This window comes from Ischnura elegans, chromosome 3 (genome assembly GCF_921293095.1).
Source record: "Ischnura elegans chromosome 3, ioIscEleg1.1, whole genome shotgun sequence".
NCBI lineage: Eukaryota > Metazoa > Arthropoda > Insecta > Odonata > Coenagrionidae > Ischnura > Ischnura elegans.
Window position 1 is genome coordinate 108,478,716 of NC_060248.1, and position 21,673 is coordinate 108,500,388.

The window sequence follows — 21,673 nt, forward strand, 5'->3', positions numbered from 1 at the left end:
ACTTTGGAGGTTTCGATTGGATTTTCCCTTGACTCCAGGTTCATAGATTTATACCATCTTATTTTTCTGTGAATTTTCAAGAAAATAATTGGAAAGAGATTGGCAGAGAAGATGCACCTCTAACCTTTGCTTGTGATTTAGATGGAAAACAAATATTTCCTGTTCTGTGTAAAGATGATCCCTTGGCATATTTTGCTTTATTTTTTGATGGTGAAATAACTTCAATTATGTATAGTGACTAAGACAAACCGCTTCGTAGCACAGTTTCTTGAAAATTTATGAAGAAAATTATGAAGCAAAAGCAACTTCTTTCAAGTGTGGGTTTCTACGACTGGTGTAAATAAGAGTATTTCTAGGTTTGCTCATATTCATGGGAATAATTAAGAAACCAAGCTTCAGAATTTATTTTAGTGGAAAACATGTATTAGAAACTGAATTTTTTCTAAATGTAATGAGCAAGGAAAATTTTTCATTGCTCGCAAATTTCTCTGATTTGTAGATAGAAAGAGGAAGGATGTTGCAAAAATAGAGCCTTAACAGTTTAAAATTTTGCCAAGTTGTGAATACATATTTGAATCTTAGTGAACAAAATAATAGCAGGACAGCATTTAGATTGGCACAAAGGACTGCCCTTGGATACCGAAACAGAATGTGCTCGATTGACCAGATGCATTTTCTTCAACAAAACCATCAAACTGAAAAATTTTAGGCTGAAAGAAGAAAGTGTGTAGTGAGTGAGAAAAACAGAAAAATAAATGATACAAGAAACAGATGTAAAAACTGCCCAGAAACCTGTGTAGGTCCCTGTTTTGAGCAACACCACAGACAGGTAAACTACTAACCACCGGATACAGAGAGCAAGCAAAAGTAAACAGCTTTGAAAGTTTTGAGTATGTATTGATAATTATCATGTTTAAACAATTTTTATAGAGCACACTGTTTTGAATTTTTTTCTGAGAGTAATTTCCATGCTAAAAATATTTTACGTAATGTCTGCACAAAATCTTCTATTCCTCCAAATTAAAGCACCATGGGCAATTTAAATATCTACCATTTTGCAACGCACACACGTCGCGAGAATGAATTGACGAGAAATAGGTGGTTAGGAGTAAAAAATTAACAAACAATATGGTTGATTTCCAACAGTAATAATACATATGGGAACAGAATAGCAAGTATGCATATGCTGCATAGCAGACGCTTGAGAGTTTAATGCAAGGTTTTTAAACAACTGCAATAATATTAATGTTTCATCTAATATCTCTTTACCTTTATAGGTGTCCACCTAACTATTTCCAGTGTGATTATGGAGCTTGTGTTAGCCAGAGAGTTGTTTGTAATGGGTTTAATGATTGTGTTGATCGATCAGATGAAGCCTACTGTGGTCGTGATGTTGAAAGTTGCAAGTAAGTTCTAATAAATGCCAATTATTTCTTTCTTCTTTTAATAGGCATACAAAATATCATTTAGAGCTTTAAATCATGAAAAAATTATTAATGGTAGTCTGAAAAAGTCATGTGAAATAGAGATTATTTCTAAATATTGTTAGAATTTAGAACCTTGGTTTTTTAATTTTTGTAGGATATATTTAGAGGCATTTTAATGCTTAAATTTTAATGCATTTAATATTTCTTTAGCTATGGAGACTATCCCTGCAAATCTGGACAATGCATTAATGCTAAATTGGTGTGTGATGGAAAAGTGGACTGTGGTGATGGCACTGATGAAACTGATGCTGTATGTGCTGGGTATCCGTAAGTTGAAAGAGTGAATGCTAATATGTATTTAGGTTAATCTTTGATTTTAATGTATTTTTTTGGTTTATTTTATCCAATTAGTGAGAGCTATGAGGCACCAGCTGAATTGCAATGATTATCAAATTTAGTGGGAAATCATTTGTGTGGTTTGTAAATTTTTTGTTAGGTTTTAAATTTCTACCTAAAGGGAAATGTTTTATTTTTGGGTTTTCCCTTGGTTGAATGCTATTCTTCCTGTGGACTACGTGGAGGTCAAGCTGCTGGCCACCTCTGTTAGCCAGCATTCGCGGTCTCTGAAGCTGTTGGAGATATTTGGAAATATTATTAAAGTACATTAGGGAATATTCAGGATATTCCCTCTACCTCTCTCAAACTTTCGCAGAGGTGGCCACAGAGAGTTCATTTTCATGACTTCTAAAAGGTTTCTTGCACTGGGGGTCATCTGAGGGTTACAACACACCGGGTCCTCTACCCAGTAATAACTGATATGCCCACTCTCCAAGGGAGGGGTTTGGAAAGGAAAGAAAAAGGAAGGCACCGTCGTGATAGGAGCCAAACGACACCTCTGGGATAGGGATAGGGTTGGAAGGGAGGGACGGAGAATACCCTAGCCATTATAGAAGCGACCACGGCCCGCTATTAGCGAAAGCTGGCTCAGCCATTAATGTGCCAACGATTTTGGAGGATTTTCCCATAAAAAAGAAAAACCCACCAATCAAATCGTTGGATGGTTTCTTACGCAGAGAATGAGGGCTCAAGGGGAGCCCTTCGAGGATACAACACACCGGGGCCGGGAACCAAGTCAGAGACTTATACGCCCAATCACCCGGGGAGGGGGAGGAGAGGAAGGAACAAGGAAAGAGGCGCCGCTGGGATAGGAGCCCGACGACACCTCTGGGGTAGGATAGGGTTGGAAGGGATGGGACGGGGAAAAACACCTTAACGCTATAGAAGCGAAAAGGGCCCAACTAAATAGGGAAACCAGGCAAAGCCATTAATGTGCCAGCAACTTTAGAGGATTTTCTTATGAGGAAGAAAAATCCATCAATCAAATCGCTAAAGGTTTCTTGCACAGTGAGTCACCCAAAATAGTGCACTAAATGTCGAAATTCTACTGAGGAAAAATCTTAAGCCTCGACCTAGATTCAAACCAGGCACTACCAAATAAAATGAAATTTTCTGAAAAAAAATATAATGTAGAAAGCTCAATTTTTTAAAGCAAGAGTTGGTGGAGTAATTAAGTAATGAGAGGGGCAAATTTTAGAAATTTTGATGACAATGCCTATGTACTATGTACTATATGTTAATTTATTTTCTTGGATGAACATTCTTGAGAAAACTGAGACCTGTTTTACATCATGGATGGATAATATTAAGAATTTAAAAAACTATATACTTTTTCATAACTTTTCACCTACTTACTGATTTTCCACAGATGCCCCAGCCATTCATACCGGTGTAGCTATGGAGGCTGTGTTTCATCTGAGGCCATCTGCAATGGTGTAGTAGATTGCCGGGACCAGTCTGATGAATTGGCAGCTCTTTGTAAAGGGAACTGCAGTTCAGGAACTCAGGGCAGTGGGAAATGTATTGAGGGATGCAAGTGAGTAAGCAAATATGTTGTAATAACCATGAACTATATATTTATTTATTTATTCAACAACAAAAACAGCACTCAGGCCTTTACATTAGTTTGGTGACAAAAATAAATTAATGAATAAATACCAAAGAACAATTATAGAAACAACAAATAGCGAAGCAGTGGAGAGAACTAGGTGCTGTAACTGAGAGTTGAAACTATTGCGTTAGTCAAATGTGTCAAGGGGTGAGTAAGTGATGGAGAGGCTTTTGAAAAGGGAGGGTAAATGGCACATAAAATAAAGATTGTTGAGAAATTGATGCACAGGCTTTAGTTGCTGTGAAGTTTCAATACTGCGGGTAGCATAGCCTGGAGTGTATCACCATTTTCTATTGTTTCATGCTGCGATAAAAAATAATTTAGAAAAAAATTATTTACTTAAATTTCACTTTTATTGTACATTGCTCATAATTAGGTGTTGTTCCTATTTCTTTTTGCATAGTGATCTAATTTATGATTTATACTGCGTAAAAATTATTTTACCAGTTCCAAATTAAAAACAGATTGGTCAGGTGCGGCAAAGTTTGTCATACAGTTGCTATAATGATGAGTAGAGATACGTGAAAATCACACTTTCATATTTATTTTGTCGCACTTTCAATAACAGTTTATCGCATTTTGTAGCATCTATTTTTTATTTTCAAAACGAGGTAGATGATGATAAAATGTAGTGAAACACAGTTATATGACAAAATACAGAATATTTAAAATAACTATGTTCTAGATCAATAATAAATTAAGGAATAAGACATATAGTGGTGGAGGTGTAGCTTGCCCGTGCTCACTTGTAGTTTGCGGCCATGTAGAGTCCCAGCCAACTAGTAGCTAGCCAGTCGCTCACATTGCTTTCTGCGGTGAGTGTCGGCGGAGCATTTAAACTGCACTCGGCACAAAATGTACGAATTTTTCCATCGAAAAGGCAAATTTGCGTAAAAAATCATAAAAGTCCAGTCATCCTATCTATGTCGCATTTATTTGTGGACATCGCATCTATATCGTATTTATTGCATTTGTGATTTTCACGCATCTCTTATGATGAGATGTATAGGTTCAATATTAACCCGTACACTGTGGGAACGTTTTTCAACGTTTTCTTTTCTGGGATAGCCAGGGAGAGTTAAGTGGCATTAGCGATCCATATAGTGAGGGAAAGTGCACTTGGACTCTTCCCAGGTAGCAATAAAAATTTTGGGAAAGCGAAGGAGGTAGTTGAACGTTTAAAAACATTGTTGTCTCGTAGTCTTCTGTGGCGTACAGATTATCCCAACCGATTAAACCAGATTATCCCAAAACCGAAAGACAAGATTCCAAATAATCTCAACGAAGGGGTATACCGCATACCATGCTCATGCGGTAAAGCATACATCGGTGAAACATGCAGATCCATCAAGATCCACCTGCAGGAGCACAAGAGGGCCACGCAGAACAATAAATTTGACCTCTCAGCAGTTGCCTAGCATGCATGGATTGAGCCTGGGCATAATATAATATTTGACAAAGCGAAAATCATCGCTAAAGAAAAGAGGTATTACCGCAGGCTGATAAGGGAGGCAATAAAGATCATCAAAACGCCCAAAAATTTTAATAGAGAAGATGGACACAATATAACCAACGCCTGGAAGAGAGTGTTAAGAAATTCAACCAATCACGGCGCAGCAGCAATGGTAACCGGCCAACAACACCGCGGCCGCCAGGAGTGGGAGCTATATATGCGGCAAAAACACGGAAAGCACCACTTCGACCTGAAGATGCTTGGTGGAATCCTGGCAAAACTGTCGTCACCTCTGACCGCAAAATGCGGCGGTAACCCGAAAATGGAGAAATCCACTAGTTTAAAAGCATTTTTCAACAGTCAGCCCACAAAATGTATAAAAACATTCCCGCAGTCTAAGAGTTAAATTCATTGCTAAGCTTTCTTTTTTTTACCTTGTTAATGTTGATGAATTGGGTATATTTTATGTATATGTATGAGAACACCTTGAAGCCAAATTCCTTTAAATATTTTTTACATGATGATATAAATATTTATTGTAATCAGCTTCACCTCTAATTTTTTTTTCAAATTTTAGGTCCTAAATACTGCTCCATTCATGCTAAAAGAAGTCCCCATGGTATTCTTATCTGGAAACCTCATTCTCTTTTTGGAATTAATTGCATGCTTAAGGAGTGGAATAGATGTAATATACTATTAATACAAGTGCATTTCAATCACTTTCTCTCTTTGTTTTCAGGAAGAATGAATTCAGGTGCTCATCTGGTTCTTGCATTCCACAGAATAAAGTCTGCAATGGGATTGCTGATTGTCCAGGTGATGGTTTCGATGAGTCACCTGTTGTATGTAAAACCTTCAAGTAAGCAACTATTTCCTAACTCATATTATTATAAAATTAGGCTTAATATAAAGAGTCCACTACTAACTGTAGAATCAATTTTAATTCTGTACCTGATTGCATTAAATTTGAATGACTACTTTGATGTCCAGGGATGGTGGGGAAATTTTATTTGTTTTGGCTATGAGAGATAACGTGGTTGCAAAAAGGTCTGCAGGCAATGCAGATATGTGAGTGAAGGCTTGTCAAGGGACTGACCGTAAGAGAATCCAGTGTTCCAAGAGCTGATGTTTTTTTGGGGTATCCTTGGTGATGATTGGTTTTTCATGCTAGTTTTGATTGCATTTCTCGTGCCATCTTCAGGTGAGATGACGCTTGCTGAAATGGTGGTGAAGCTTGAAGTAAAAAATGAATCGCTGTGGAGAATATCATCCTCGAAAAATCAGCAGCACCTCTTGTACCGTTTGCGACACACACGTCGACGATAACAATCGACAGAAAGCAGTTAGGAGTGAAGTATCAAAATGCAAGTCATATTGATTTCCAGGACGAAAATTACATTTTATGGGAAATAAAGATAGTTGGTTAAATAGGTGCAAACTTGGATATAACACATGAGAGCATTGAGTGTATCATCAGGTTGTCCTGTCACAACTTGTCTCACATGGTGAGGTTAAGTGGACAGAAGTGAGAGAAGATCTCAGTTCGGTGCTCGCTGGAGAAAGAGAGAGAGCAAAAAGTCGTTTTAGGGGAGAATCCAATGAGAGGAGAGGATGGTGTTGAGAATCCATTGCGTGTGACCTAGTTGGCTGCATAAGTACAGTGGTGGCAGCAGGAAACATCAGTCCTTTTCTGCCACGGAAAAAGAGACCACCATGGCTGAATTCACTGTCAATTACAAATGCCCATATGTGCTGTATTTTTGGCACACACTCCATAAAAACCTTTTACCATACATATTTTAATCTGGTGGTTGAGTAATGCAACATCAGATAATGGTAGTTGACGGATCTGGAAGAATCTGTTGAATTAAGTCTTCATTGCATTCCTAGGCACGTATATGCATTGAAATTTTTGAGATTCCAACATTATTTGGTACTGTTCAAACCATATGCATTTTAATTTTGATAAGTGCAATGAAATGACCTTTTATAAAAGTAATACCACCTTTTTATATGATTACTTCTCAGCTAGTACCCCCTTGAAGAGAGTAAATTACTTCTCAGACTTAGGAATTAAATTTGAAAATAATTCAGACTATAAAATGCACAATGAACAATTTACTATAAAAGCATACAAAATGTTGGGGTTTATTAACCAAATTTGTAGAGATTTAAAAAATGTAAATTGCATATCACTGCTCTATGCTAGCTTCTTGAGATCTGTTTTGGAATATAGTGCTGTGGTGTGAAAACCATATTATGATACTCACAACAAAGCTCTGTAAAGGATTTAAAACAAATTTATTAAATTACTTGACTATAATCTTAAGTAAAAGCCATATAATGACCCAGGACTCGATTCATATTTCTGAACGACATTTGAATTTGCAAACACTTTCAATTCGCAGAAGACACATTGGAGTGTTCTTCCTTAACCCTTAACTGAAGATGTGCAGTCTGAGAGACCCCTGCATTTCTGAAATTATGAATATTTTCAAAATTACTATTTCAAAATATCTATAATTCTCGTTAGTGTCATATTTTTGTAAAATAAGGACTCACTCTTAAAATTTAACGTTATTATTATTATTTACATATTTCAGTAAATTTGCAAAACTGAATTCGATTATAGTGGTCTGTGAGACCTCATGTCACTAAATTGGAAAAATTAACAAACGTAATACTGGTGGTATTGATGCAAAAAGTTTTTAAAAACAATTCTTGGTGATTTATCAAGTATAAGAATAATTAATTACTTGTAAGGAAGCATTTTTAGTTGCACAACATGGATAATTATAAGTTCTTCATTAAAAAAAAATACATTTTGTAAGAATAAATTAATATTCAAGTTGTTTCTGGAAGGAACGCAAAACAAAGGAAATCAGGTTTTTATTGGAAATATCCATTTTGTTCTTTAAATGTTAAAATTTTTTTAATTGTTATAAAATAGTGGTAATACAGTGGTAATACATATACAGTAAAGCAGTGGTAAATTTCTTGTACCCCTAGCCTGCAGTACGCATGTAATGTATTTTGTAATTTGGAACCAATGGAACCCTAAAATTTTGCATGCCCACATCTGGAGTGCAACATTCATTTGTGCCTATCTCTTGGTAGTCAGTCTCCCTTAAAGTACGTATTTGGAGACAGAACATCTAAGCATCGAGTTTTACCCCAAGAAGAAATTGAAAGGGCCTGGGAAATACCGAGAGTAAAATGTCGAAATGCAAGTGCCGATACATCTGCATTTCTACTAAGCATTTTATTGACTATTTTTGATGGATATTTTTTTCAAGCAACCAGAAAACCCTTGAGTGCATAGTTTTTGAAGTAGTGTGAAAATCTGTTGACTCATGCCAGCAAATACAACTGATAGTAAAGGATGGAGCACAGATGATAGCAGAAGTGATGTAGTTAAAGTTCTTCCCAGGCAAGGACAATTATTTTTTAAGTGAGAAATTGCTATTAGTAGCCGTCAAATTAGCCAAAGAGCATCACCTAGCCACAATTAGCCACCTACCAACACCACTTACACCTTTTCATAACATCATTACTTAGAAGCCTGGTTTGAAGGATTACATTACATCACTAGGGAAGGATATTGAGCCTCTTGATAAGTGGTCTTAGATTTTTGATGAGAGAATGTTGCAATTGATTCTGTAGTGGACAAACATGAACCTTCAAGCAATAAGGGAGAAGTATAAAAGGGATAGGAGGCCAGAGCTGCAAAACATTGATTTGATGGTGTGGCATTTTTTAGTGTACCCCCTCCCAAATTTCTGGTCCCCCCAGAAATTCCTCCAAATTCCTCTGAACTTATCCGCAGAACTTCTCCCTCTAAGGACTTTTCGTGCTAAGGTTTTTCGCACAAAGGATTTTTGCACAAAGGCCCTTCGACTCAAAGGCTCGGTGACTCTAAGTCTCGGAACTCTTGTCTCTGAACTCTGCCCTCCAGAATCTGCCAACCAAACCAGCCATACCTGGAGATCAAGACTTATATAGGTAGTACAGCAGAGGAATACCTGGAAATCAGGAGAAGTGGGTGCTGAGGCACAAGAATGCAGTTTGGAGTGAGAAGTACTGCACTTGTCCTATCACAACTCTCTCTCCCTCCAACACCTCATCCTACTTGTCTTTCCCCTCCTTGAATTCCAACTCTACCAGCTATCACACCACTTGGCTATGTCTCCAACCCAGGGGATAGAGGAGAGAAAACCCGGCGGTACGCGGTTCTCCCCCAACCCTGGCTTGAATGACGGACGTTTTGCAGTGGTGCCAGTCAACAGGGGCGTCTACCGGGAGATTTACACCGATGCAGCTAACTTGAACATCGCCCTATTACCCCTCCACTCCTTCGCAAATTCCCTCCCCTCCACCCTGACACGTTTCGGAGGTCGGCCAGGTCTCTTTTTGCTTCGGTGCTGGCGGTGAACAGATTGGTCGGCTGAGAGGGTGATTTCACAAAAATCATACAGCTTGTTCTTTGTCTTTGGTAATGTTTCCTATGACATTATTAGTTATCATCGTTGTTTTCTGTTATAATTCTGATTTGAATATTTCTACTTCTAACAGATATTTATTGAAAATGACTCGTAATGTTGTGATTATTGTTTCTTTGAGTGCTGATTATTCTTGTTTGTGGAGTCTTTCCCTCTACCAGCTAGTGACGATCGGAGTTCCCTATGTCTGGGGCTTACGTTCAGAATCTGGAAGATTTAAAGGTGTAATGCCACAATGGAATTAAAAGCCTTTCTTGGTCTTTTGGCTTATGATTTTAAAATCTAATGATGAAGGTATTTGCAGAATATTTTCCACAGATGGCACTGTCAGGGAAATTTTCCGATCAGTAATGTCAGGGCAGCGGTTTACTTTACTTTTTATGAGTCTCCATTTTGATAACCATTCGGATCGAATGACCTGATACCAAACTGACCCAGTAGCTCCAATTTCTGACTTATTATGCTCTCTAGTAAAGAACTCCCAATGCTGAAAATTGTTGGGAATGCTTACTTGCATTGATGAAATTACAATTGCCTACAGGTGCCGATGTAATTTCAAAATGTAGCAAGACCTCTAAGTATGGTTTGAAAATGATGCGTTTGACTGGTGCTGAAAGCTTTTATCTGTTTAAAACATATTTTTACACCGGAAAAGACGCAAATGGGATAGGTTTGTCAGACAAAGACAAAAAGCTATCAAAATCATTCCAGTCAGTTGTTATCCTCTATGAGCCAATCATGGGGTCCCACAGGAATATCGCAGCAGGTAATAGGATCACATCTATTAAACTGGTAGAAAAATTGAAAGAAAAAGGGCTGTTGTACGTTGGTACAATCATAAAAAATAAAAGGGAAATACCTAATGATTTTGCACCAACCAAAGGATGTATAATGAGCTCTTCACTTTACAGATTCTTGGCCAACATCTCTCTAACTCTAGTATCCCATGTTCCCAAAAGAAAGAAGGCTGTTTGCTTAGTTTCATCAAAGCACCACAGGTTGAATGATGATATAGAGTCAGGGAAACGAGAGGTTATTACATTTTACAACGCGACAAAGGGTGGCGTAGAAAGTGTATTCTTCAGACACAATATTCCCTAGCTACACATCCCGCCAAAGGACAAGAAGGTTGCCAATGGCAATATTTTTCAGAATATTAGATATTTCCTATGTCAACTCTTTGTGCTTCAGCAGTCTGCAAAAGATAAGAAAGAAATGGCATGATTTAATTTCATTAAATCGCTAGCTGCAGATCTAGTTAGACCCCATAGACTTTGGCTAAAATGGAGTATTTAACCTGGTGGGAATCCCGAGAAACGTTTGCCCTCATTATTCCCTAGGAAAACATCACATCTTATTTCTTGAGTATAGTCATTCAGGGTGCTGATAGGTTGAGGCTAATGGACTATCTCATCACGCTGGCAGCCTGAGAAGCCTTAACATAACGTGAAGCAAAATTATAATGGATATTAAAATTTTTAAAATTAATTATTCATGTAATAGGTATTGCATCATTTTGTGTCATTATTTTTTTATAGATTAAAAAAATATTGTTGCGGTGTTTTATAGTTTTGAACTGTGGTTTCATCTTTTCAGCTGCCCAGCTTATGCCTTTCGCTGTACATATGGTGCTTGTATAGAAGCCACTCTTGCCTGTAATGGAGCATCTGACTGTGTAGATGGCTCTGATGAGAGTACGGACCTTTGTGAGATACAGAGGCCTGAAAAGAGTTGCATATTGCCACCTTTCCCCACAAATGGGAGGCACAATGTCGCTACTGGTGCCTACATGGCTAACCTGGGTGCTCTTAACTTCTCATGCAATCCAGGATTTGAATTGAAAGGTGACAGTATCATCTACTGCTATGAGGGTTTATGGGTTCCTTCTGCCCCAACTTGTGAAGCTAGTGAGTATATTTTTCTCTACTTATCTTTCGCCTATAATTATTTGGGAATTATGCTTAAATTAAATATGGTTTAGGACTACATATATATAGGCATCTGGCATAGCTTTGCTTGGATCAATGCTCTGGAAATCCCTTAAACATCGAATATTGATGACCATATCCACATCCAATCCTGTATGCATTGAAACATTGCAAAAACCTCTTTGTAATGAAGTCATTCCTCTGGTCCCAGACCCTTCCCATAAGTTGTGCATGGTGAAAAACCTCCTGTAAAGAACTTCTTTAATTACAAAACCTCTTTGTAATGAATTCTGTATGTGGACTCCTGTAAGGAAAATGATGTCTCTGTGGTGAAATTTTTCCCTTTCAATTAGAAAATAACTTTTCCATGTGCTAGTGTGTTTTTACTTCAAAATTTTACTTCTACCTTATCGTAATAGTTTCTCAAAAATGTTATCAATAGTCTTGCTTCACACATCCAATCAGAATGGCTACCTACATAGGTACCATATTTGTCTGAATATAGTCCCCCCTTTTTTTCCAAAAATACCCATGGTAAAAGTAAAGGGGGGCTATATTCAAACCCATTTTTTTTTATTTTTTCCTGAAACTCAAGCCTCAAAATTAGGGGGGTGACTATAATCAGAGAGGGGCTATATTCAGAGAAATACTGTATATGGTGTGCAGTTTGATGGTGTGTATCACAAGCAGGAATTCCAGGGAGGCCTACAATGTTTTCTTATTCACCGTCTTTCAGCTTATCATGATATCAAACCTGGAAGGAGGCTAGCTTTGTGTAATCAGGCATTTATTTGTTCTTCATCAGACGCAATTTATATTTAGGTGCTAAGGGTGCATTAGCCGAAGATGCCAGCCAGCACAATCAGTGAAGACCTTTTGTTTCATTAAGACTCCCTTATGCTGAAGAATTCCCAGCATAGGAATGCCTGTTTATGTACTTTCAGAGCTTAAGAGGACATCAACCAGGGTCATGTGTGTATAATATTACGTGCAGCAGGTGTAGTGCGAAGAAGTACCAGAATGAATGCATTTTCATATTTTTAAGAGGAATGATATTTTTAGCGGAATATCAGGATATTGGATATTTGGTCAGCAGTATTGAAGTGCAATTTCTAAAATGTTACGGAATCACTAGTTGTTGGGGAAAAAATTTCCCGTGTTTTGGTCGTGAGGGTTGCGTGTGCCTAGAGAATGTTTGAGTGGCTCATGAAAGTTCTGGTTCTCAGACATGTTACTCCGACTAACTGGGGTAAACGGAAAGAAAAAGACAAGCAACTGAAGCTCTAATCCTCCCCCTTCTGGATAAGGAGCAAAGATAAAGACTCTGCGAGCACTCAAAAGCCAAGCCTATGCTGATTGTTAGTCTGGTCACGTGGGTGGGGACCGATTGAGGGGAACAAAGTGTGCCAGCAGGTTTTGCGTGGCATCATTCCTCGCTACTGCAGCTCTGCGGGAAACTTATTTTACGGACAACCCTAGTATCTCAGAAACATTTAAACCTCAGACATAATTGCTGAGAGGTATTGCATACATCCAAGATGCTGAGGAAAGTGATGAGCTGCCCCTTCAAAACAATGACCTTAACCCAAAAGTGTGCTGACTCAGCCTGCTTACAAACCAGTCTTTCCAAGTACAACTTTTGCGTGCCAACAGAAACTGAGATGGCGAGACTAACCTCAGTTTTGTCACTGATCATAGTGAAAGTTGAATAGGCAATACAGAGCACGGTTTTAAAATAATGTGAACTTTTATTCCAAGGCATGGCATATTACTCAAATAATATCATTATTCATAAATTTATGTGATAATTTCATTGTTTAAATCTCTGTTTACTTTCTAGTTAAAGGAGGAATTCGTTGCCCAGGTCTAAAATCCAGGCATCTAAACATGGAGTGCTTCCTTGCATCTGGTGCACAGCATCCTTGTGATCAGCCAGCTCCAGAAGGGACAGTAGCTACATATTCCTGTCGTCAATTCTATGAACCCAATTCAAACTATCCCAATCGTAGAAGTGTTTGCTCAAATGGGACATGGAGCAGAGAGCTACTTCAATGTGTTCCAGGTAGGAATCTATTTTTAATATGTATAGTTTTACCCTTTATGTGAATTCTATATATCTAAATGGCGAGCTTACCATCATGCTTTTTACTTACTTGTTTAGGTGCATAAAATATTACTCTTCTTCTGGTGTTATTAGTTAGGTTGCCTCTTTGCCAATTACCATGTCGCCATGGCCCAAAATGAGAGAGGAAGTCTGAATTTTGCTTCCAACCGTTGACGAAAAACCCCTATCCTGTATCAGTGGCGGCCTGCCTATAAGGACTCTAGGATGCTGCCCCTCCCAAAGATTTGAAAAAGGGAAAAAAAATTAAATACCCATTCAATTATAATTATACATTTAACCAACCAAAGTGTTTTTTTCAATCACATACATCGAAAATGTAGGAAAAACACGCAAAAATAGTGCAAGAAGTTTGTATTTGTAGCCGTGGGGCGCTGGCCAGAAAGTCCCAATCCATCACCATGCAGTTATATGAAGAGTAGTAGTGGTGGGGGCTGCTGGTGCTATAACACATCTAAGCTTGTGCCTTATGGAAGTCTTGGGATGCCGCCCGAGTATGCGCATATGTATCTAGCGAGTTGACATCGCTGCGCAGGCTGGCGGTTGTATAATCTTGGTGTTACAGAATACCTGGTTTTGGTGACCAGTTGACTTATTTGTGTAAATTGTTTTATTGAATGAGTGATTGGTATGTAAATAGGCCTATTTGTAGTTGAGTTAATCGAGCAAGTGTTTGTTAGTGTTTTAGTGTTTGTGATTGTTTTGTGTATTAATTAGTCATAACCCAGACGGCACAGGAAGTTTTCGTACCTTCAATACTAAGGTTGGACCATCAAGATACAAAAATCGCGCTTAGAAAGTTACTAAAAAGGTATGTTTCTTTATTTCCTTTAATGACGAAAAAATATGCAAGAGGACTGGCAAATTCATATGCATCGATAAAATTGTATCTCATCGATAAAACTGTATTCGGTCTGGGACTATTTTCTTTCGCGGGTGGTGCCATCGTGCCATATCCTCCTAGAAAGATCACATGCCTTCACAAGCTGGCACCAGCCGTTGGAGATCGCTTCGTTTACGTCACGTCTCACCACATTTCAGGGATTTTTGTGGTTAAGTTTGTGAAAAATAGAGTGTATGGTAATGGTGAAGTTTCCCTTATTCTTTAATTTCATTCACTGGGCTTCAGAAACGTGTTTGTGAGATATTTTTGTTAAAAATGCCTTTCGTGTGTGTATTGTCGGGATGTAATGGAAATTCCGGGACATGGTTCAAGTTTTTAGCTTTCCAAAAGATCCTGAGTTGAAGAAGAAGTGCATTTGGGCGATAAGAAGAAAACATTTCACCCCTACGAAAAACTGTGAGGTATGTACTCTTTCTCGCTGTAATTATTTGGATGTAATTTTAAGTTAGAAGTGGCTTCGGGATGTTGATGCATCAACATCCCGAACTATTCAGTACTAAAAATGGTGATTCAAAATATTGTAGCAGCAATTCTTTTGAAAATTCTTGCATTTTAGTTGTCTTTTTTGTATTAATTCATTCGGTGAACGTGTGGTTAAAGGAGAAACTAGGAATAAGCTGCCAAGTTTATAGGATCGAATATTGCTTCTTAGCTTGCCCTATATGGTGTATTACACGTCGACTTCCATCATTTCAAATTATCTTATGCTATAGTTTAAAACAATAAAAATATCAGGCATACAAATATTTACCATATATTACGAGCCTAGTAATTTGATTTCTCATGCAGAAATACCAAAAATTGGAAATGATTTGACCTAATAAGTTACATGGTATTTTATTATTTATTAATTTTAGGTGTGTGAGCTTCACATCGCACCTTGTGATATCAGAAAATAATCTGTGGCCTTGGACGAGAAGACGAGGAGAAAATTCTTGCTGAATTGAAGGTGCCCAGATTGGAGGAAGGTACCATTGCTTCACTGTTACCTGTCGCCAAGAAGACAGACATTGTGGCAGAAGTGACATATTTTTGGATGTGGATTTGATTTGTGCAAGTTGATGCTGTGATAGTGGACGTTCATCGGAGAAAGTATTGAAGATAGTTTTTATGTATCGACCAGTCCTCTTTTAAATAATTTTCTATTCGAAAGAGAATAAGAGTAATTGTTTCGCTAAATTAGATGTGGGATAGAAGAGAAAATTGGAAATATTATTGTGGTTGACAATAGAAAATACATAATATATGTATTGTATTTCTGTGGGTTTTTTCTTTCCTGCCTCTTTAAAATTTCTTGTGGTGGTGACTTCATGCAAAGTTAGTATAAAATCGGAGGTGTGATCTAAGAGATACCATGTTTTATTTTACAAGTGTTTATGCTGGTGATTTGGCAGGACTTTCATATTTTTAATAGGTTGATACATTTACTGCAGTGACCTAGAGACTTTTACTCATCCCAAATAATTTTTCAAATACTTTAGCGCCTGATATGGGTAAGTTTTAGTAGCTGAGACTGAACTATACGTTAATTTTTGCTTGCATTTTGATGAATTCGATCATACTAATAGCAGATGTGTCAGCAATCCTGTTTCATCGGCAATTTTTATTTAAAAATTTTATTTCGTCAGGCTTTAGGGTAAGCTTTTTAATGCTCGTGGGCTATGTGATGTCTTATTTAGTGTCAAAATTAATAAGAATTTACTCTTATTAACATCTCAAGGTTTCCAAGTAAGTACGAGCCACTAACAGTGGAACCTCGTTAAAGCGAGTACGGGCTATAGCGACACCCCCGCTATTACGAGAGATAGCCGATGCACCGTCAATTGACCCTATAATAAGCGTGTTGAAAAATTCGTTTTTACGAGACCCTTTCGGCGTTGGCTCTCGCCATAGTGAGGGTTTCACCGCCGGAAGACTTTCATCAAGACTCCTTAACCTCTGTAACTGCTAGCGATCTGTTAGAAATGAAATTAATGGAGTGCTCAGTCTCAAATTTATGTGGTAAACTCTCATTCGATAAATATAATGATTGACGAAACAATGCTTTAAATGATTTTTATTCAGTGCGGCGCTTATAAATTGTTTGAATAGTTAGTCGTTATTTGAGTAAGGAAATTTAGTGATGCAAAAAAACATCGCCTTTCGTCTGGATTTATGCTTACGTTTATCGGATAGATGTTTATCTGTCGCCGCACCACTCCTGTTCCTGTATATCTGTTCGCAACAGGTATATTGGCTATTATTTGCTCCACCTCCGGTGAAGCGACAATTCGCTATAGCGAGTGTTTTTTTAGTGCACCGTGGGGTGTCGTTATATCGAGGTTGCACTGTATTTTTGTTGAAAAAAACGGAACAAATGGCATCACAAATTTAATACCTAGATTGCCTTAAAAGCTCACTAAAATACACAAAATATTCAAAAATTTTGCCCCCCCCCCGGGGGCCCCAGCATTTGACTCACGAGCCACCACTGTCCTTTATCCTTGATCACCCTATTGCAACTAGCATGGAAAGTGATTCTTCTCTCTCATAGATTGTAGTAATGTCCTCAAATTCTCTATATGTAAATATATTCCTTTTATTCTATCCTTAACATTCTGCTGCACCTTGAGCCTTATGCTTTGGGAGCTTCAGTCCTGATTTGTATATTTTTATTGCATTTCTGTGGAACATCTGTTTGGAGGTCAAGAAAACTAATGACTTTTTTTACAAGGCAAGTGGCAAATTTAGCTATCGAGGTGAGAAAGGAGTGGAGAATGAACAAGTAAAGGCTTGATTATGGAAAAAATTGTGAAAAATTAAATTCAGCCCTTAACAATGGCTCTGGGGTATTTATAATCATTCTCCTGAAGACAAACACTTTGTATTGAAATTGAGTTTAGTGGTTATTTAGCCGGCTTGGTGTCTTTTCCACAGTTAACTTCTCCATTCCATAATATATCCATATTATTTTTCATCCCAAGTTTCCTTCTTTCATGATTCATGGTTTGAATGAACAACAAATGGGTAAAAAGTTCATGAAATAAAAAAAAACTACGAAGCTGCACATTCCTAAAATTTCATGATTATTTCCTCATTAATTTACAATTGGCAAAACTCCACGCTTATTTTTGTGCGAATATGTATGTAACTAGGTTCTTTACTAATTTTTTCTAAAATGCAGCCAGTGACCTTTGTGCGCTAGAATCTCAACATGCTAAAAGGTCCCATTGGATAATTTATCACTCATTTTTCTTCAAGTGGCCTTAAAAAACTAGCCTTATAAATCAATTCCTTAAAAGTTGACGAATGGATCTATAACATTTCTAAACATTATATAGCCTCCCCTGAAACTGCCTCCGAAGCTGACCAGCCTCCCTCTAAAACTGAGTAACCCTCCTCTTCTTTCCCCCTCTTTTGGTGAATTTCTCCCACATGCCAGGTTGGAATAGCAGAGAATTTATGATTAGCACAGGAATAAATCAGTGAAATTTTGAGGATAAATTCATTTCGGAAAACCTTTCTAATCCTTTGCATTCCGCTTATCTGATTTGTAGATTGTGGGAGAACTGTGGGTAAAGTGACTCCTTTGGTGGTGAATGGAACAGCTGCCGAGTATGGGGAGTGGCCTTGGCAGGTGGCCCTGTATGTTCGTATTGGAGGCAGAGACGGTGTGCCAGTCTCGTGGGAGTTCCAATGTGGAGGAAGTTTGGTGGCTGAAAATATTGTGCTCACAGGTGAATTTTAAATTAGGATTATATGATTATCGTCTGATGGAAGAATAAATGGCTTAACTTTGAAGATACATATTTATAAGCGTAGTATCAAAGTGAGAGAGGACTTTTTTTTAACTACCTCCATTATTTACTTTTTAGTCTGATCAAGGTGATTTTAGTGGGTAGTGCAGATAGTACCCAAAAAAAAACCCATTGCTGCGGGTCAATTATATAAATTTCATAGGCCTCTGAGATACTGTTGTAATGATGTGACAGAAAAAGTAATTGATGATTGGAGTTGTACTATACTACCTCATGACAAATAGCCCTTTTGGCATACATACATTTACATAGTTGACCTGGTGGCAGATAGCCTAATAGGCAGTGGCAGCATAAGCCTAGCATTGTAAAAGTTGCACAGTTGTTATAAAATGAACCAACTTTTTGTAGAGGAACATATCCATGGAAATGTGTTGCGAGGGAGGTGGCTACTCAGTGCCCACTGTACTTGTGCCTTGGTTCATTCTGCCGGGGCCATTAATCAGGGCGAAAAAACCATGGTGCAACCTTTTTCTGCTGGTTCACCTCCAATTTTATTTCCTGGAGATGACCTGTTTCTGGTCAGATTATACTCAAGACCATAACTCATATGATTGCGTTGTAAATTCTTCCTAACCATAAACATATTTATCATGGGTGGATCTACAATTTTATTCTGGGGGGCTCTAGGGTCTGAATAGACAAACGATAATCTCATACTTGAGATGAAAAACAAGATACTACAGCAATTACTGTATGAAATATTCTCTTTATTTTAATATGAAATTTATTAACGTGAAATCAAATGACTGAGGCTCCTTAATGCTCAAAACAAAACGAATGTAATGATGACTGTATCAAAAATTTTGTCAATTTTTTAAGCATCTTGGGGGGGGATGACCCAGTGGGCCCCTAAATTTTCCTATGATAGTTATTCATTTAGGCCTGCATTATAGGGATTGTATTCCTCAGTCCTTTTTATGATTCATGGCATGCATTTACTTTAATTTTTCAATCTCCATTTCTAGCGGCTCATTGTGTTTGGGAGGTTAAAACAGATGCAATGGTAGCAGCTCTAGGAAAGTACCACCGTGATTATACCAGGAGGCAGGAATTAACTCAAATAAAAGAGGTGATGTATTATCATTGAGTTTTATTGGAAAATCTTATTCTTACTGGTAGTCTACCCATGATGGTAGGTTTAACATATCTCTATCTTTTAAACAAAATTCTGAAGTTAATACCTAATAACTGAAATGATAATTTACTATTTTTTGTGAATTAACATTCTTGATTTAGCAGCAATACCATAAATTTCTACCTTCTGTTTTATCTGGGAATTGGACCTGCTCTCTGGAACTCAAAGTTATTTGTTTTCATTTTTTGGCTTTATTTAGTTTGTATTTTTTGTACTTTTTAATGCCTGCAGAAAGCAAATAAGTATATTCCATGTTTAAAATTTTGTTAATGCTTCAAATATTTCTTCATTAAAAAATGCTATTAGTAAAGCAGAGATGATGATAGGGATACATATACTGTATGAGTGAGAGGGTCCGCACTAATTCCCTGAGTGAATTTTTACTACCGTATAAGCTTGTGTAAGAGGCGCACACGTGTAAGAGGCGCACCCCTATTTTGAGGATCGAAGCTATAAAGAAAAAAAATTTTGCGACTTTTTTTGTTCTATCGTGCGGTGTTGCAGACGTATGCCTGGAATTTCGACAGTTATCGAAATGTCCTCTTTCAGTACTATTTGAAAGAGGAAATTTTGATAACTGCGGCGGCATAAGAGGGAGTAGAAAGAGTTCCGATCCTCTCTTTGCATACGCCATCGCTCTACATTGCTTGTTCTACTCACGAACAATTTTGTTTAAAAGCTCTCGCAGGAGTATTGCAATAGAATTGCAGCCGTGGAAAATTTTAAGGCAAAACACGACAGGCAAATGGCATGAGCTTTCCCCAAGAGATTGAACAACAATCGGGGCAATCTCAGCGCCGTAGGATAATAACCACGTCGTAGATTTAAGGCCCCTTGCACACACACCGATTTTGGACGGCCGGTAAAATATCGGCCGTCCACATTCCAATGGTGAACAATGGGAGAGCATTGGAGCTTGCACACGTACCGACCACACGCCGGCACCGGTAAAATGCCGTTTAGCTGCCGGCTATTGTCACTGTGGATCGCCGGCGCCGGCTCAAAAACTTAGCAACGTATCGTTTGACCGGTAAAAATCCGGCGTGTGTGCAAGCATCCCTTTGCCGGTAAAATATCGGCCAATATTTTACCGGCCGTCCAAAATCGGTGTGTGCAAGGGGCCTAACGGAACTACACTCGGCTCTCCATCAGCTAATGCCTCTGCCGTTTTTTTCCTTTCCGAGACTCCACAGGAAAATATCAAGTTACAGGGGAACAATGGAAACGTGTTTCATCCCTACCCCATTCCACCAACTGACCTTTTTCGGTCTACCAGGTTCAATTCCCCGAGTTTCTGGAGGTCAAATGCTACGTGAGTCACCTTCTGAGCTCGAAGATATCTCGATATCTTTCAGCAATTGTATGACACGCACGAGGTTCTAAAAAGAATTAGACCTAACGCGACGTATATCTTACAGCATTTAAGTTTTTTGAGCTCTAATTGATTGACACAAAGATTTATAGCTAAAATAAGGCTATTAATATTCAACATAGTCCAAACAGCACAATTTCGGAAGAAACAAGCGTAGCATTAGCGCATTCAAACAAGACGAGACGGACTGGAAACTCAGGCTACGCCAACTGCGTATATCACATTGCTGCGCCTTCGCCCCTTCGCTTTAAAGGCAACGACGTCACATGCAAGATCGGACGTGTTCTTCCCTTTCTCCTTCGCTCGTAGCTTTAAATACGGAGGGGAGGGAGCCCTCTTCCCCTCGACCTCTCCTTCAGCGCTCTTCACTTATAAGCATTTCCGATTTCTTCTATCCACCATTAAGTCCAACAATGAGCACACTCGTTCGAATTTTTTCAACCGGAGGTTTTGACACTAATATTACTATATGCAGTATAAATGCCGCGGGATGCCCACTCGCGGCAATAAATTTAGCGCGCGCTCCGGAGAGAATCACCCCGCGCGATCTTTTCAATGTTCACCTCTGAGGTACCGACGTGACGGCGCGATGCTTGCAAAAAATTCAAACAGGAGCATTTTAAAAATACAGTAGACTCTCGTTAATGCGAACAACGTTGTTACGAAGTTCTCGTTATTACGAAGCAAATCGTTGGTCCCGTCGAAAAGGCCTATCCAAGCCATAGGAAAAGAAACGTTATTACGAATTTTTCGTTTTTACGAAATTACGAATCTAAGTCCCGGTCCCGGCGGTTACAATATGAACTTTATTACGAAGTTAGACGCACAAATCACGGCATTTAGGTGGATATTCAATGCACTTAAGTTTTAATAATCGCGCCACGTTAAAGTTATTCTCGTGCACTGTGCCTAAGAGCGTCAATTATGGTTCTTTATTCAGTTTACGCGTTACATCATATAACAGCCTTCATTACTGTGAAGTCGTGGTGACCCACTCATAACCGTTAGTAAATTGGATGTACAGTCAA

At 38.3% G+C, this 21,673-nt stretch overlaps 1 protein-coding gene across 1 annotated transcript in view; it reads left to right on the forward strand.

Annotated features, from left to right (window-relative positions):
* LOC124156348 (modular serine protease-like) overlaps window positions 1-21,673 on the forward strand; it is a 42,629-nt gene that overhangs the window by 15,286 nt on the left and 5,670 nt on the right. Inside the window, exons 3-10 of the mRNA XM_046530854.1 lie at window positions 1,278-1,406; window positions 1,638-1,754; window positions 3,193-3,360; window positions 5,628-5,747; window positions 10,984-11,294; window positions 13,156-13,377; window positions 17,878-18,057; window positions 19,104-19,207. Coding sequence (XP_046386810.1) covers window positions 1,278-1,406; window positions 1,638-1,754; window positions 3,193-3,360; window positions 5,628-5,747; window positions 10,984-11,294; window positions 13,156-13,377; window positions 17,878-18,057; window positions 19,104-19,207 — 1,351 coding nt within the window. The remainder of the gene's footprint in view (window positions 1-1,277; window positions 1,407-1,637; window positions 1,755-3,192; window positions 3,361-5,627; window positions 5,748-10,983; window positions 11,295-13,155; window positions 13,378-17,877; window positions 18,058-19,103; window positions 19,208-21,673) is intronic.